Source organism: Elephantulus edwardii, unplaced genomic scaffold, assembly GCF_000299155.1.
Source record: "Elephantulus edwardii isolate Elephantulus edwardi_28Jun2011 unplaced genomic scaffold, EleEdw1.0 scaffold00104, whole genome shotgun sequence".
NCBI classification, from domain to species: domain Eukaryota; kingdom Metazoa; phylum Chordata; class Mammalia; order Macroscelidea; family Macroscelididae; genus Elephantulus; species Elephantulus edwardii.
In genome coordinates this window covers 2,699,444-2,717,594 of record NW_006399854.1, presented here as the reverse complement: position 1 = coordinate 2,717,594, position 18,151 = coordinate 2,699,444, and the positions used below count along the sequence as shown (strand labels likewise).

Genomic DNA, 18,151 nt, shown 5'->3' with positions numbered 1-18,151 from the left:
CAACTTGGAAAAAAATCAAGGCCTTTACTTACTGGGATAATTACCTCTTATCTGTACATAAAAATTAAGTATGGTTGTTAAGCAAACAGTGCCAACTACTGGGCAAACAAATGTATGTACTTTATGAGGTCTCTTTCTTTCCTGGGCTGTGTTGGTCACACTCCTCCATCCAAGTATCCTCAAAACCCTGAGAACCTTTTACTCAATGAGCAAAGTTAAAAATCACATCTATTAGAAATCAAGGGGCTTAGTTTAATGTCATTTGTAACTATCACATTTTTTTCTAAAAGGTTAATAAAGATATTTCATCCTACTCCGTAAAAATGAGACGAGTAAACAGAGACCGAGTAAAATCACACTCCCAGATGATGTACACAGTCCTTCCTATAGCTCCACACGCCTCTCCACACACCCCAAGTTCATAATACAGCTGTGGGGTCATGTGTGTCTACTTCATATTGAGAAAGTGATTCTAGAAATGTAAGAATTTGTGCTGCTGTTGGCAGCAGTTTCTTTCTTATCAAAATTTTTTTTTGAATCAATTACTTGTGCCTTCTCCTTGAGACAACGCAACCATTTCCTTGTTTCCATCAGGATTTGATTCTGAAGTATGTATGGTTATCTGTTTCTAGTGGTCCTCTTAATTTTTCTCTACATGGACTTTTCACTTGAATTCCTGGTTTGCAATGTGCATCCTGACTCTACCTACCTCTAGATATTGATTCTATCTTGACTAGGATATCCAGGTGATTTTTTCCAGGTGATTTGCCAGGCAAATGTATGCCTACTCCCATGGTAACAACGTACTCTTGCCAATCCTGCTTTGGCATCCCTGCTTACTTGGTTTCCTATTCCATATTCTTGTTCTACTGCTGAACCCAGTAGTCCATAAACAGACATTATAAACACATATAGAAGGTAATTTTTGATCATAAACTCTTTTTCTAAAAATTATATTCTGGCCTTTTGCTCCCGCCTGTCAGCCATGGTGCATGGAGTGGTAGGCGCACTGTGGTCCCTGGCCACCTCGGAGCTACTTGTGCTGGATCTGATGCGGTCCTTTTTGTCCCCGGAGCTGCTGAGTGGGCAGGCTGCGAGCAGGCCTTTGGTCGTCTCTGTTGGCCTCAATGTATTCGCTTCTGTTCGTTATTCCCACAGAGATATCAGAGTAGCTGACTTTTCTGACTTTGTGCTGAAGTGTTAGACAGCACAGTCTTCAAAAGAAATCAATGAGGCCAGAAAAGGCTTCTCCTATTTGATAACTGCAACAACTACTGTGGGTGTCGCATACGCTGCCAAGAATGTTGTCTCCTAGTTTTTTTCTAGTATGAGTGCTTCAGCTGATCTACTGGCTATGTTGAAGACTGAAATCAAGTTATCTGATATCCCAGAAGGCAAGAACATGGCCTTCAAGTGGAGAGGCGAACCTCTGTGCATCATCGAACCCAGAAGGAAACTGAACAGGAAGCTGCAGTTGAAGTGTCCCAACTGAGACCCCCAGCATGATTTAGAACAAGTGAAGAATCCTTAGTGTTATTCTAATAGGTGTTTGCATTCATCTTGGTTGTGTACCTATTGCAAATGCAGATTTTCATGGCTATTACTGCCCTTGGCATGGGTCACACTATGATGCATCCGGCAGGATCATAAGGGGCCTGTACCTCTCAACCTTGAGGTTCCTTACCATGAGTTCACCAGTGATGATCTGGCTGTGGTTGGTGAGAGACTTGGACTCAAGTCATAGTCCTCTTTCAGTCTTCCTGTCAACTTAGAAGTTACTGGGAGCAGGCCTTCTGTCCTTAGGTTGGCTGGCTTAGGATTATTAAGAATTGCTGATAATGTTATGAAGTAAATTGAACTTAATATTGGATACTTGCAAGGATTTACCTAATAAAACTACTGTTAAACACTGTTAAGCTCAGTCATGGACGTCAAAGATATCTGTCTTTGATAATTCTAATGAAAAATTACCAATGTACAAAGCAAAAAACTATATTCTGTAAGTTGGCATTATAAGTAATAAAAGTTATAAACAGAAAAAATTATATTCTGTTCTTGGGTGAAGGAAAACTGGGTAATAAGCAATGAAATACTATTAGGATATTTTCAAGCTTAGCTCAGAGCAAAGATGTCAAGAGTTCTGTGTATTGATGGAAAGGTACACACCAATTTTCAATGAATAACTATTCTACATGAGAATTCTTTTATAAGTAGGATATTTTAAGTTTTTATAATCTTATATTTTTATGGATGATTCTAAGCACTTAAAATTATTTTTAAAGTAATAAATGTATTTCAAACTTACCAGTCATCAGATTGAGTGCCTTCTTCAAAATGGATATTTCCCACAGTTTCCAATTCAATTAACAAAAATGGGATCAACAGGCCATGACTTTTCTTCTTTTGTTTTACTTCAATTCGATAAATTGCTTCAATTCTGTTGAAGAAAATGAAACAAATCAATTAGATCATTATGTGAAAATCTATGATAGCTATTTTTTTAAACTGGTGTTGAAATACAAGGTTTTTTTCAATGTATATAATTTGGTGTTAACAATCAAGCCAAGTAAAGAGATTCTAATTTTTAACAATCAAAAGAACTCAAATTTTGTTAACTTTAATTTGTGAAGGATAGAAAACCAATACTTAGTCTCTTAGATCTTGGACAAGTTATTTAGCCTTTGTAAGCCTCCGTTTACTCAGCAAAATGTCAATAATAACATCATTTATATCTCAACTGAAAAAAAAAATATGCCTACACAGGGAGCTCTGGTGGCCCGGTGGTAAGGAGCTGTGCTGTTATCCAAAAGGCATGCAGTTTGAATCGACAACAGGAAAACAAGTAATCTTCTTCAGTGCAATTTACTGCTTCTAAAAACCCACTGGAGAGTAAGCTATGGGTCGGTTCCTATTCGACCACAGACAATATACCTACACAGGGATTTCTAGTTGCGTAGTCTATAGGGTGTTGTGCTGTTAATCTAAAAGTAGCCAGTTCTATAGGACCACTGAAGGAGAAAAACAGGCAATCTCCTGTGTGATTTACAGCTTCTGTAAACTTGCTGGAATGTCAGCTACGAGTCAGCTCCAAGACAATGACAATGAGTTAGAGTTGCTTTTTTAATTTTTTATGTTGTTTTTAAAATTTTTTATCTTGGTTTTTTATTTTATACTGGTTTACTTACAAAGTTCATGAAGCCCATATACATTGTTTTTCACACCGATCTTCTTCCTGCCAGAGGCCCTCTTTAAAGTACTAAAGAGGAAGGATGCCACTCTGAGGACTAAGGTGTCCCTGACTCAAGCCAGAGTATTTTTAATTGCCTCAGATGCATGTGAAAGTTGGCCAATGAACAACGTAGACTTGAAGAAGAATTGATGTTTTGAATTGTGGTGTTGGCAAATAATATTAAAACAAATATGTCTTAGACAAAGTGCAATGAGAATGCTCCTTATAAATGAGGATGGTGAGGCTTCATTTCATACACTTTGGTCATTTTATTAAGAAAAGCCAGGCCCTGAGGATAAGTATCATGGCTGGTATAGCAGAAGTCAATGAAAAAGAGGAAGACTTGATGGAATGGATTGTCAGGGTTTGAAACAATGGGTTCATGCACAGTAGTGATAATGAAGATGGTACAGGCCTGAGCTGTGTTTTGTTCTGTTGTACACTGGGTCACCATGACTCAGAACCAGCTTAAGGGCACTGTGAAAGGAGGGGATGCAACATGAAGGTGGCTGAGTCTGGCTTCTACTGGTTTCATAAAAGGGAACTGTCTCCATCAATAATATCCATAACAACAAGCAGCTGCTTGGTCAGACATGCCACCGCCATGCTTTTGCACCTCTTTCTACCAGTCATTTGGGTCTAAGACTCATTGTTGACTCTTTGACTTGACTCACAGCTAGTTGTAAGGTTTATTAGGGAAATAAATTGGGGAGTGGAGGAGGCAAAAAATATCTCCCGATATAAATCCGGATTTAGTCCAGCTATCTCAAACCAGATTAACAAGGTTCCCCCAATTAGTGAAATTCAGGTTCAGTTCAGCAGCACAAATGCAAGAAGCGTCTTATTTCCTCAATCATCCAGCAAACATTGTCTCAGAGCAATTCTAAGTCAGCATTTTCTTTAACCATCCAGCACGCAAAACCTTTAACTGTGGCTTTTATCCCAGAAAACTTAAAAATCAGCTTTTCCTCTGGTTACACCTTGCCAGTCTCTTCATAGCAGTGCCAAAGTCTCTTCACAATGTCTGTACCACCATCATTGCCCTTTTTTACAGTGTAGAAAACACTCTTACATGGATTCCACAGCTGTTGATTATTTGAAAGCTCATGTGTCCACAATTAAGGTAGCTGGCAACCTGCTCCTAATGGGGGCTAACATAATGGCTTATAAAGCCAATTTTCAAGGATTCTGACACTTACAGAACCTAACAACCACGCCTCAAAATATGGTGTTTTGGGAGTACTACACAAAACTCTTAGCAAACAGTGTGGGCAAAAATAAAAGTTCAATCAATCTTAGCTATTATTACCGATATATTACAAGGCAAATCAACTTACTAAGTACTCCATAATTTTTTAAAAATCCTCAGTAAATAAATTTCCCAAGTCTCCTTGTTTTATATTCCTACAGTCAACCTGAGCATGTTTCTATGTGATTCCACACAACTGTATTTATAATTTGCCTGGTCTCAATTATGTGGTCTGGTCTACAGCAAGAGCATCTCTATTGTTTTTAGTTTGCAAGTAGTAGAGAGTGCTATGACACGAAGCCTCTCAAAGAGCAGTTTCACTGTTCCTAATTAAGAACTTTCTCCATAAAATATTTTGAATCAATATTGCCTATATGGGGTAGGACACTGGATTGAAAACATATTTTACACTTTAGTTTACTGCTGTTATTTTTAGGTGCTATGGAGTCAACTCCCACTCACAGTGATCCTATGTATAACAAAATTAATCCCTGTCTAACCTTGTAGCTTTCTTACAGTTTCTTCTGTGCTTAATCCCATTTTTACAGTCACTCTGTCAATCCACCTCACTGAGGGTTTTCCTCTTTTTGTCTGAGCATTCCTCTTCAGGAATTGGCCTGTCTGGATAATATACCAAAAGTATGTGAGACTAGGGTAGGTCTGGTGGCCTACTGGTAAGGAGCTGAGTTGCCACATCAAAGGTACACAATTTTAATTCACTAGCTGCTCCATGGCAGAAAGATGCACAATTTCCTCCCATGTGGTTTACCGCCTCTGAAAAAACTCTGGAAGTTCAGCTCTGAGTAATCCCAACTCACCTTCTTGTCTTCTAAGGAGCATTAACATACTATAATTGCTTTCTATTCCTGAAATCAGGGACCTGAGCTCAACTGGTAGACCTCTCACTTCAAATTTGCACAAGACCATTCATTATACATACTCATCTATCTTTTTGTTCCAGAATGCTACCCTTTCATTCAAGGCATTTAGTTTCATCATTATCTTCTGTTGAAGACTTGGTTCTTCCTTAGCACTTTCACAGTTCTTTGATGTTTCAAGTTCTGATATTTGATTATTATTGGATCCATCACTGTGCATTCTTACAGATCCTTTAAGTTCAGAAAGTTCCCTTTCCAACTGTTAAAAAAGTATGAGAGAATAAAATTAAAAGAAAACACACAAAGGCAAAGGCTGAATTCAGACATTACTTTTCAAAAATGGAATCCCGATATATAATTAAAAACAGCTCACAAAGACAAACTCATTGCCATCAAGCAATACTAACTTGCTGCAACCTACATACACAGCTAATTTAAAATAGCAAAGTACAAAAAAAAAACCCCACAAAACACCTAAGATAATTGATAGATCACAGCAGAGATTGTGAGGATTGTGAGGACTGAACCCAGTTTTGACCTGTTGTACTCAGGGCCACTATGAGGAGGACTGACTCAGCAGCACCGTGTGGTTACACCTCTCTGCAAGTTTTCATCTGCTGTACCCAGGGCCAGTGGGAGGATAACTGTCTCAGCGGCACCTAATACAATAGTACACCTGGTGGTTACACCTCTCTGCAAGTTTTGTCAGCCAATTTCTCTTGGTCAATTGATGGTCTTTCAAATCTCAAAGATGATAATTTTCTCAGTTGAAAATGAGAAAAGTTCATGAGTTTGCTTCTGTCAAAGTCAGGAACATAAAATTATAATAAATCTGTGGTATAAATAAAATATTTAAACTTCAAACAATGTAACTTTTAACACAGTTATTTTTCAATTTTCCAAAAATATTTCAATTACAGTGTTCTCAAAAGAAATCCACAAAACATTTAATACACAATATTTAAGCTAACAGACAGACGCTGCCCTGGATGTGCTCACCAAGTTGTGCCAAGAAATCTGGAAAACAACCACTTGGCCAACTGACTGGAAGAGATCTATATTTGTTCCCATCCCAAAGAAGGATGAGCCAACAGAGTGTGGAAACTATAGAACAATCTCATTAATTTCACATGCAAGCAAGATTCTACTGAAGATTACCCAAAAACGAATGGAACAACACATTAGCAGAGAACTGCCAGAAGTCCAGGCTGGGTTTAGAAGGGGTCGTGGTACTAGGGATCTTGCAGCTAATGTTAGATGGATCTTGGCTGAAAGCAGGGAATACCAGAGGAATGTATATCTGTGTTTCATTGACTATACAAAGGTGTTTGACTGTGTGGATCATAACAAACTGTGGTTGACTCTCAGAAGAATGGGAATCCCAGAACACTTGATCGTGCTAATGAGAAACCTATACTCGGACCAAGAGGCAGTCATCAGAACAGAGCAAGGAAACACTGCATGGTTCAAAATTGGGAAGGGCGTGCGTCAGGGATGTGTCCTGTCTCCATATCTTTTCAACCCGTATGCAGAACAGATTATCTGGGAGGCTGGGCTCTATGAGGAGGAATGTGGGGTCAAGATTGGTGAGAGATCTATCAACAATCTGCGTTGTGCAGATGACACAATCCTGCTTGCAGAAAGTGAGGAGGACCTGAAGCACTTGCTGCAGAGGGTCAAGGACTGCAGCCTCCAATATGCATTGAGGCTCAATATCAAGAAGACAAAGATTCTCACTACTGGACCAATTGGCAGCATCAGGATGGATGGTGAAGAGATTGAGATTGTTCACAGCTTTAGTTTGCTTGGCTCCACAGTCAACACTCTTGGCACCAGTAGCCAGGAAATTAGAAGACATACTGCCATGGGAAATTCTGCTGTTAGGGACCTCTCCAAAGTGTTAAAGAGCAATGGTGTTTCTCTGGAAACTAAGGTGCGTCTGATACAGGCCATGGTCTTCGTAATCACTTGTTAGGCATCAGAGAGTTGGACAATGACTAAGGAGGATAGAAGGAGAATTGATGCCTTTGAGCTGTGGTGCTGGAGAAGAGTATTGAAGGTACCCTGGACTGCTAGGAAAACAAACAGGTTCATCCTGGAGAAGGTTAAACCAGGCAGCTCCTTGGAGGCAAGGATTCTGCGGCTTCATCTAACATACTTTGGACATGTTGCAAGGAGGGACCGGTCCTTGGAGAAGGACATCTTGCTTGGTAGGGTGAAGGGACAGCGCAGGAGGGGAAGGCTCTCTATGAGGTGGATTGATTCAGTGACTGGGGCAATTGGGATGGTGTGATTGGCACAGACAGCAGAGTTTAGGGCTGTTGTACATACGGTCACTATGAGTCGCAAGCGATTCGACGGCACATAACAACAACAACAAATACACTATTCGAGATGTACAGGAAAACAACAGCCACACAGTCCAAGTGTATAGCGGTATACATTTTCTTTTTGCCTCCATTTCCTATAAGATCCAAGACAGCACCAGTATTTGTTTAAAATTTTTATATTTTGAGGAAAAGAGAAGTGGAAGCAAAAAGCAAACAAAAAAGAAATTATTTATATTTTACTCCTTACAGATTTTTTACATTAATTTTTATTTTTAAAAGTATCACACTAAGTATTATTTATCTTGATTACTGAAGTGTTGGACATTCTTTTAAATTTTGGAATCAAAGCAAATACCTTGAATGCCTTGTAGGACTTCAAGATAAATGTACTGTACAAATCAATATCCACAGAAGCAGAGTCAAGGTATATAGAAACAAAACCTTCTCAATTATCTGGACTTCTCCACAGTGGTTACAGTGAGTTCTGTGTTGGGCTCTAATGGAAAGGTTAGTGGTTCTAACCTACCAGGTGCAATCTCAATCTGAGGAAAAGATGAGGGAACCTGCTCTTGTAAATATTTACAGGGTCAGTCTTATTATGTCCATTAGGGGTGTTAAGAGTTGGAGTCAACTCAACGTCAGTTGGTCATCCAGTTGTTAAAACCACATTAACCAAAGTTATTGTTTTAAAAAGTTTGCAGTCTGTTGTTGTTAGGTGTTATTGAGTCTGGTGTGTTTCACGGCGATTTCTATGCATAACAAACAAAATACTGATCAGTCCTGCACCATCATTACAATAGTAGGTATGCCTGAGCTCACTTTGTCAATCCATCCCAATGGTAGTCTTCCTCTTCTCTGCCAATCTTTTAATTTTACCAAGACTGATGTCTTTCAACAGGGACTGGTTCTTCCTGATGATATGTCAAAAGTATGCAAGATAGAGTCTCGCCATTCTCCCTTCTAAGAGGCATTCTGGCTATACAGCTTCCGAGACTGCCTTAAATGTGCTTACCAGGTTTTGCCAAGAAGTCTGGAGGACAACTGCTTGGTCAACTCACTGGAAGAGATATATAATTATTCCCATTCCAAAAAAAGCTGACCCAACAGAAGGTGGAAATTTTCGTACAGTATCACTTATCTCACGTGCAAGCAAAATCCTGCTGAAGATTATCCAGAAATTTCTGGAACAGTACATTGACAGAGAACTACCAGAAATAAAAGCTAAGTTTAGAAGAGGCTGTGGCACTAAAGACATTGTCGCCAACATCAAATGGATCTTTGCAGAAAGCAAAGAGTACGAGAGGGATATCTGTGTTTCATTAACTATCCGAAGGTATTTGACTGTGTGGATAACAACAAATTGTGGTTAACCTTGAAGAGAATGGGAATCACAGAACACTTGATCATGCTTATGTGGAACCTATTCTGGGACCAGGAAGCAGTCCTTAGAACAGAGCAGGGAAACACTGCATGGTTCAAAATCAGGAAAGGAGTACATCACTGATGCATCCTGTCTCCATACCTTTTCAATCTATATGCAGAATAAATCATTCAGGAAGCAGGGCTTTCTTAAGAGGAACATGGCATCAGGATTGGAGGAAGACTCACCAACAATCTACGTGATAACCACAACAAGATAAGGTAAACAACCCAATTACAAAATAGGCACAAGATATGAAGAGGTACTTCACCAAGAAGACATTCAGATGGCAAACAAATTCATGAAGAAATGTTCAAAATCTCTAGCCCTAAGAGAGATGCAAATCAAATTAACTATGAGATGTCATCTCACCCCACTAACAATAGAAAAGTTCAACAAAACAGCAAATGACAAATGCTGGCAAGGTTGTGGAAAAACTGGAACCCTTATTCACTGTTGGTGGGAGTGTAAAGTGGTACAACCTCTCTGGAAGGCAGTATGGCACTTTCTCAAAAATTGCAAATAGAGATACCATTTGACCCAGCAATTCCACTTCTGGGAATACACCCTAAAGAAATCAGAACTGCCACCCAAGCAGATATATGCACACTCATGCTTACTGTGGCTTTGTTCACAATAGCAAAGAGATGGAAACAACCCAAGTGCCCATCAACAAACAAATGGATAGAGAAGCTGTGGTATATTACATGATGGAATACTACACTGCGTTGAAAAACAAGGAACTCATGAAATATACAAAATGGGGACCCTCAAGGACATTTTGCTGAGTAAAATATCTCAGTCACAAAAGGACAAATACTGCATAAGGCCACTGTTATAAAACAGAACTGACATGGGGTATGGGGGTGGAAACTAAGTAAAGGGGGATAAATAATGTACACTACACTAAAACAGATGAGGAATAGAACTTCCTAAAAGGAATATGTGGTTGTTGTTGTTATATGCTGTTGAGTCTCTTGCAACTCATAGCGACCCTATGTACAAGAGTGCTAAATCCTACTCTATCCAGCGCCAACCTCACTGTCTCCAACACACATACTCCCATTATCCTAATCACTGAATCGATCCATCTTATCGAGGGTCTTCCTCTCTTGTGCTGTCCCTCCACCCTCACAAGCATGACTCCCTCTCCAAGGACTGGTCGCTTTTTGCAACATGCCCAAAGTATGTCAAACAAAGCTTCAGAATCCTTGGAATCTGTCTGTCCTCCTAACAGTCTGTGGTATAATCAACACTTGCATGACAACAGTCCAGAATAAGAACTGCATAATGAAGTGAAATAGGGAGAAGATTGTACAACAATGAAAGAATTTTTTTTTTCTCTTCTTAAAGAGAAAAGCCATCTCGGAGGCAGAGTGGGCAGGGAGAAAAATGTGCAACAATGAATGGACAATGAACAAAGTTCTCTGTAAACTTTCATTAAAATCTCAATTAAAACCAGTAACAAACAAACAAAAAACAACCTACATTATACAGATGACACAATCTTGCTTGTTGAAACTGAGGAAAACCTGAAGCACTTGCTTCAGAAGGTCAAGAACTATAATCTTCAATATGGATTGAGGCTCAACATCAAGAAGACAAAGATTCTCACCATTGGGCCAATTGGGAGCATTATGATGGATAGAAAAGAGACTGAGGTTGTTAACAGTTACAGCTTGCTTGGCTCCACAATCAAAACTCTTGCCACTGGCAGGTCAGGAAATAAAAAAAAATTATTTCATTAAATATATCTGCTCTAAGAGACCTTTCCAGAGTACTGACAAGCAATAATGTCAGTCTATAGACTAAAGTGCACCTGATCCAGGCCATAGTCTTCACAATTACTTGCTATGCATTAGTTGTTGCTGTTAAGTGTTGTCGAGTCACTTGTGACTCAGAGCTGGATAATTACTAAGGATGATAAAAGAACTGATGGTTTGAGTTGTGGTGCTGAAGAATCCTGAACATTCTATGGACTGCCAAGAAAATGAATAGGTCTGTCTTGGAGACAGTGAAACCAAGTTTCTTCTTGGAGGCTAGGATTTTGAAGCTACATCTTACATACTTTGGGCACATGGCCAGGAGAGACTGATCCTTGGAGAAGGACTTCATACTTGGAAGGGTTGGGGGACAGTGCAGGAGAGAAAGACACTGGATGAGATGGATTGATACTGTGACTAGGGCAATGGGGGTAGGTATGTCAGAGACAGTGAGACTGGCTCAGGACAGGGGAGGCTTCAGAACTTTTATACAGAGGGTCGCTAAGAGTAGCAGATGACTCAACAACACATAACAACAATAATATAATTCAAATGCATCTATTCTTTTTCTTATTGTCCAGCCTTCATATGAATATACATACAGTGACTAAAAAAACTGTTGCTTGGGTCATCAAAGAGACAACTTTGATTTTTAAGATTTTAAAGAGGTTGTTGCAATAGATATGTCTGATGTCATATGTACTTTGATCCCTTGGCACTGGTTACACATACAATTATCATCAAATCCTTGACATCAACATTTCTCCATGATGTGGCTTATTGAACAAGTTGTGAGAGTATGGGTTTCTTTTATATTGAGGTACAATGTATACTGAGGTATAGTCTTTAATCTTTATCAGCAAGTGCTTCAAGCCCTTTTCACTTTTGACAAGCAAGATATATCAGTTGCATATCATAGGTTGTTAACAGTCACAGTTAAGATTCTTCATCATATAGTTCAGCTTCTTGAATTATTTATTCAATATTCAGATTAAGTATGGTGAAAAGACGCAACCTGGGCATATATATCTTTTGACTTTAAATTACATAGTATCCCCTTGGTCTATTCAAACCATACCTCTTGTTCTAGCTACAGATACTACACTAGCACTATTAAGGGTGCACTGTCTGTAGAATCTATAGCTAGTATTTCTTGTATTTGTAGATTTTGCTTTACAGATGTATTTGTATATGCAAATGACAAAAATTTTTCTACAGGTTATCTCCTGTGGTTTTCAATAAACTAATGAAATTTCATTAATTTTTACACTGTTGTTATTAGCTGCTGTCAAGTCCACTTCGATTCATAGCTACCCTATGTACAGCAGATAGAAAGAAACCTTGCCTGGCCTTCAGCTCTTCTGCTGACCCTCCACTTTTCCAAGCATGACATCCTTTTCCAAGACCTGGGCCCTCCTGACAATACAGCAAAGTATGTGAGACCAAGTTTCATGTTCTTTGCTTCTAAGGAGCACTAAGATTTTTCTCAGATTTATAATTTTCCTAATAATGCTTACTTTAGATAAACACTAAACATATTTGAAAAACTTAGTTTTTAATGACTACATTTTGAAAAAAAAATATTAACATCTGTTTTAAGAATAACATTTCCCCCTTATTGTTGAGATTATTTTCAACTTTATTTTTTGTTATTCCTAATACAATTGCAAAGGTTCTTCTATCTAGATCTTTATTCAAACCCCTAGAAATAAACTTATTAAAGACTGTGAACATTTTTTGGCTCTGGATATAAATGACCAATGTGACACTTCCATCACTGATACACTAGTGCTGTATCCATCTTTACCAGTCTGGGGACTAATATGATAATTTTATAGGTAAAAATGGTTTCTTATTATCTTAAGTAGCATTTGGAAATGACTAATGAAGTTGCAGTCTACTAAAAAAATATTTATTAGTAATTGCTCATTTCTTTCTGCAAACTACTACTTTGTGCACATTGGTCAATTTTTCTACTTGGTTATATACTGTTTCTCTTTTTGCTAATTGTACTCATTAGCATTAAAACCTGTAAATAGATCAAGAAGCAGTTGTTCAAACAGAACAAAGAAATACTGCATGGGTTAAAATCAAGAAAGCTGTGTGTCAGGGTTGTATCCTTTCACCATACCTACACAGTCTGTATGCTGAGCAAATCTTTTTAAAAGGTAGACTATATGAAGAATGTGGTATCAGTATTGGAGGAAGATGTATTAACAAACATTACACATACATTATACAACATACATTATGCATTCTACAGATGATACAACTTTTATTGCCCAAAATGAAGAGGATTTGAAGCACTTGCTACAGAAGTTCAAATACTACAGTCTTCAATATGGATCATACCTCAAAATCAAGGAAACAAAAATCCTCACACCTGGACCAACAGGCAACATTCTGACACAGAAAAGACTGATGTTACCAACTATTTATTTTTATTGGTTCTATAACCAACACCCATAGGAGCAGGCAATCAAGAAATCAAAAGACATGTTGCACGGGGAGAAACTGCTGACAAAGACCTATTTTCCAAAATGCTTAAGAGCAACGATGTCAGTCTAAAGACTAAGGTGCACCTGACCCTGGTCATAGTATTTTCAATTGCTACACACACACGCACACACACACACACACACACACACACACACACACACGTTAGACAATGAAAAAGAAAGACCGAAGAAGAATCAATGTCTTCAAATTGGGGTGTTGGCAAAGAATACTGACTGTACCATGAACTGTCAAAAGAACAAACAGATATGTCTTGGAGGAAATGTTCCTTGGGTATTCCTTTAAGGCAAGGACTGTAAAAATTCATCACATATACTTTGGGCATGATTTCAAGAGTTATCGATCTTTGGGAAAGATACTGTGCTTGGAAAAGTTGAGGGCCAGGAAAAGAGAGAAAGACCTTCAATGTGCATGACTAACACAGAGACTGCAACAATAAGCAAGAGCATAACGGAGACGATGAAGATAGCTAAGGAAAGGGCAAGGTTTTGATCTCATGTTCAAAGGAGCAGGAGTTGTAGTTGCTTTGAAGACACCTAATAACAACAATCAAATTTTCTGCTGTTCGTTGGAAGAAATTATTCTGGTTATCAATTATTACCTAATTTTATTAATAATGATTTTTAGTACACAACATTTTTTTATTTATTGTTTTGTTGTTGTTGTTATGTGCTGTCCAATCACCTGCGACTCATGGTGACCCCGTATACAAGAGCTCTGAAGCCTGTCCTGTCCTGAGCCAGTTTCACTGACTCCGTCACATCCAACCCCAAAGTCCCAGTCACTGAGTCAATCCATCTCATCCAGGGACTTCCGCTCCTGCACTGTCTCTCCACCCTTCCGAGTATGATGTCCTTCTCCAAGGATTGGTCCCTCCTGGCCACATGCACAAAGTATGTAAGATGTAGCTTCAAAATCCTAGCCTCCAAGGAGAAACTTGGTTTCACCCTCACCAAGACAGAACTATTTGTTTTCTTGGCAGTCCATGGTATGCTCAAGACACTCCTCCAGCACTAGAACTCAAAGGCATCAATTCTTCTATTATCCTTAGTCATTACCCAGCTCTCCGATGCATAGCAAGTAATTTAGAAGACCATGACCTGGATCAGGTGCACGTTAGTCTCCAGACGGACATCACTGCTCTTCAAGAGCACTCTGGAGAGGTCTCTGACAGCAGATTTACCTAATGCAATTCCTCTTCTGATTTCCTGACTGCTGGAGCCAAGACTGTTGATTGTGGAGCTGAGTAAGCTGAAATTGTCAACAATCCCAATCTCTTCTCGATCCATCACGGTACTGCTAATTGGCTCATTGATGAGAGTCTTTGTTTTCTTGATGTTGAGCTTCAATCCATATTGAAGACTACAGTCCTTTACATTCTGCAGCAAGCACTTCAGGTCCACCTCAGTTTCAGCAAGCAAGGCTGTGTCACCTGCATAACGTAGATTATTGATGAGTCTTCTTCCAATCCTGATGCCACATTAATCCTCATAAAGCCTCACCTCCCGATCAAGCTGTTCTGTATACAGACTGAAGGTATGGAGACAGGATGCATCCTTGATGCTCTCCCTTCCTGATTTTGAACCATGCAGTGTTTCCCTGCTCTGTTATGAGGACTGCTTCCTGGTCCAAGTATAGGTTTCACATAAGCACAATCAAGTGTTCTGGAACATTAACCACAATTTGTTGTGATCTACACAGTCAAATGACATTGCATAGTTAGTGAAACAGAGATATCTCTCTTGTATTCTTTGCTTTCTGGCAAGATGCATCTGACATTGGCAATAATGTCTCTAGTGCAACAGCCTCTTCTAAACCCAACTTGTACTTCTGGTAGTTTTCTGTCAATGTACTCTTCCAGTAACTTCTGGATAACCTTTAGTAGAATTTTGCTTGTGTGATATGAGTGATATTGTATGATAATTTCCATATTCTGTCGGGTCAGCTTTCTTTTTGAAATGAGAATAAATATGGATCTGGAGGTTGGAAGATGGCGGAGGTGGAGAGCACAGTATGAAGAGCCAGAGGGATAGCAAGCTGCGTAAAGACGGGACACAGAGAGTACTTTACGCTCCACAGAGACTGACCATCACAGCATGACGTGAACAGTAGGATTTTGAATCAGAGAATAAATATGGATCTCTTCTAGTCAGTTGGCCAGGTAGTTGTCCTCCAGACTTCTTGGCACAACCTGGTGAGCTGGTATTTAAATCCATATCCATTTTGTTCTTTCATTACTTCTAGTGTTTCTTTTTATTTCTGGCAGGCTGGGATCAATTAAATATCCATATATATTCTTAAATTTTTTTAAGGTTTTTATTTACATTTTATTTTCTACCCAAAAGGTATTTACTTTTGGTATAGTGTACAGCAGAGCTTCAAATCTTTTATTCCCAAACATTTTGACTATTTTTCTAATACCATTTGTTGAAGAATTCATTATTTTTTCATACATCTCTTTTGTAAATTCTCAAATAAACAAGTTTCTATTTTGTGTTAAATAATCTTTACTTTTTCAGGGCTTACATTTTCCTAAATAAGCCAAGAGAGATAATATATATATAAGGGATTGTCTGATTTAAAGTTGTCACATATTAGTAAGGAAAATCCTAGCACTAAACAAGAGCATGAATTTTGAGCACAGCCTACTGGTATCTAATAAAAATGCAGCTCCTGGAATAAGACTAACCAATCTTTTTAATTATCTGAACCTTATACTACAGAGATTTTTAAAAACTTAATAACAAATTATCTTACACTTTAAAAAATTACATATTTCTAAGCACAGAATGCCATTTTTGTGGGTTTTGGGTTGTTTTTTTTTCTTTGCCAGAATGCTGTTTTAAAAGATATTACTACTTTGTGGGAGAAGAATGGGTAATCTCCTCCTGTGGAATTAATTGCCTCTGAAAACCCACTGGAGGGTCAACTATGGGTCAGTTCTGACTCTACGACACAACAACAACAATGCTACTTTACTTGAAAGTTTTCTTAACATGTAACCAATTAAATTTTAGGAAGTTAGAACTTACATTTTTTCTAACAAAGATGAATAATTTTATTCGTTCTTCTGGTAACTTCTGTAATTTGCATTTTCGATCATTCAGTTTTTCAAGGTCTTCACTGAGATTTCTTTGCAGAGTTTTTATTCGCATGTTGTAGTACATTATTTTCTTCATAGCTGTGGTCTAAACGGGAGGAATAAAAGCAAGACTTAGGCTAAAATAAGCAAAATTATGTATTAATAGTCTTTAGTGGTATTAATGAGTATCACATTCTATACAATTAGAAAGTTTTTCACACTCTAGTAATAATAACTGAGTGATAATACCTACATAAATTTCAATATTAAACTTCAATATTAAACAAAATTTAAAAAACCAGATATTTTTTGTGAATATTATTCTAAATATGAGGCATATTCTCATTTATTTCTAGGATGTCAGAATAAAAACACAACAGAAGAAATTCAATTTACCACCACAAGATAAAGGTAAATAATCAAATTGAAAAATGGGCACAGGATATGAACAGACACTTCACCAAAGAAGACATTCAGATGGCTAACAAGCACATGAAGAAATGTTCAAAAACCCTAGCTCTAAGAGAGATGCAAATCAAAACAACTATGAGATATCACCTTACACCAGTAAGAATAGCAAAACTTAACAGAACAGCAAGCAACAAATGCTGGTCAGGTTGTAGAGAAACTGGAACTGCTGATGGAAGTCTAAAAGGGTGAAACCACTGTTTGACCCAGCAATTCCACTACTGGGAATATACCCCAAAGAGACCATAACTGACATCCAAACACATATATGCACACCCATGTTTATCGCAGCTTTGTTCACAATAGCAAGAAGTTGAAAACAACCTAAGTGCCCATCGTCAAACAAATGGATAGAGAAGCTTTGGTATATTCACATAAAGGAATACTACACTGCATTGAAATACAAGGAACTCATGCAATATTATTCAGAATGGGTGACCCTGGAGGACATTATGCTGACCGAAGTGTCTCAGTCACAAAGGACAAATACTACATAGTGTCACTGTTGTAAAACAGGACTGACATAGGGGCTGAGGGGAGACCAAGAAAGATGGGATAAATAATGAATACTGCATTGAAACAGATGAGGGAGAAAACTGTTTAAAAGGGATATGTGAGTAGGTATTTTTGTCTTGACAGGAGTCCAGAGCAAAGGCTGCATAGTGAGTGGACTAGCGGGGAGTGTTTGTAAAATAATGAAAGAATTTTTCTTTTACTTTTCAAAGACGGGAGTTTACGGGGGGAGGGGTGGATGAGGAGAAGAGTGCAACAATGAATGAAAGGAAATCCAAAGTCTCTGTAAATTTTCATTGAATAATAAAAAAATTTTTTTAAAAAGAAATTCAATTTACACAGATGTTTCATTTAGCTAAGTAAATGGCAGAACTAAAACAAATATGTTGTTGTTGTTGTTTAATGCTGTCGAGTTGTAGATGACTCATAGTGAACCTATGAACGAACAGCCTGAGCACTGTTCGTACATAGAGTTTCCAGAGGCAAGCCATTTTGGAAGTGGATGCCGCTCCTGCTTCCAGGCTTCATTTAGTCGGGAAGCTCCAGCCAACACTGTCCACCATGGGTGCCCATTACCACGATTGGCACATCACTGTCACAGGCTTCAGCATCACAGCAACCACGAGTTACCTCTGTACAGCAACGCACAGACCGGTGCTATACCACCTAGAACAATGTTTGACAGGAAGACAATTTGAACCT

General features: G+C 38.4%; 1 protein-coding gene and 1 pseudogene across 1 annotated transcript in view; one reads left to right on the top strand and one right to left on the bottom strand.

The window, feature by feature from the left end:
- LRRC9 (leucine rich repeat containing 9) overlaps nt 1-18,151 on the bottom strand; it is a 152,439-nt gene that overhangs the window by 108,543 nt on the left and 25,745 nt on the right. Inside the window, exons 7-9 of the mRNA XM_006891820.1 lie at nt 16,419-16,574; nt 5,419-5,615; nt 2,306-2,437 (exon numbers count right to left, since the gene is read on the bottom strand). Coding sequence (XP_006891882.1) covers nt 2,306-2,437; nt 5,419-5,615; nt 16,419-16,574 — 485 coding nt within the window. The remainder of the gene's footprint in view (nt 1-2,305; nt 2,438-5,418; nt 5,616-16,418; nt 16,575-18,151) is intronic.
- On the top strand, nt 986-1,744 carry LOC102858238 (annotated as a pseudogene).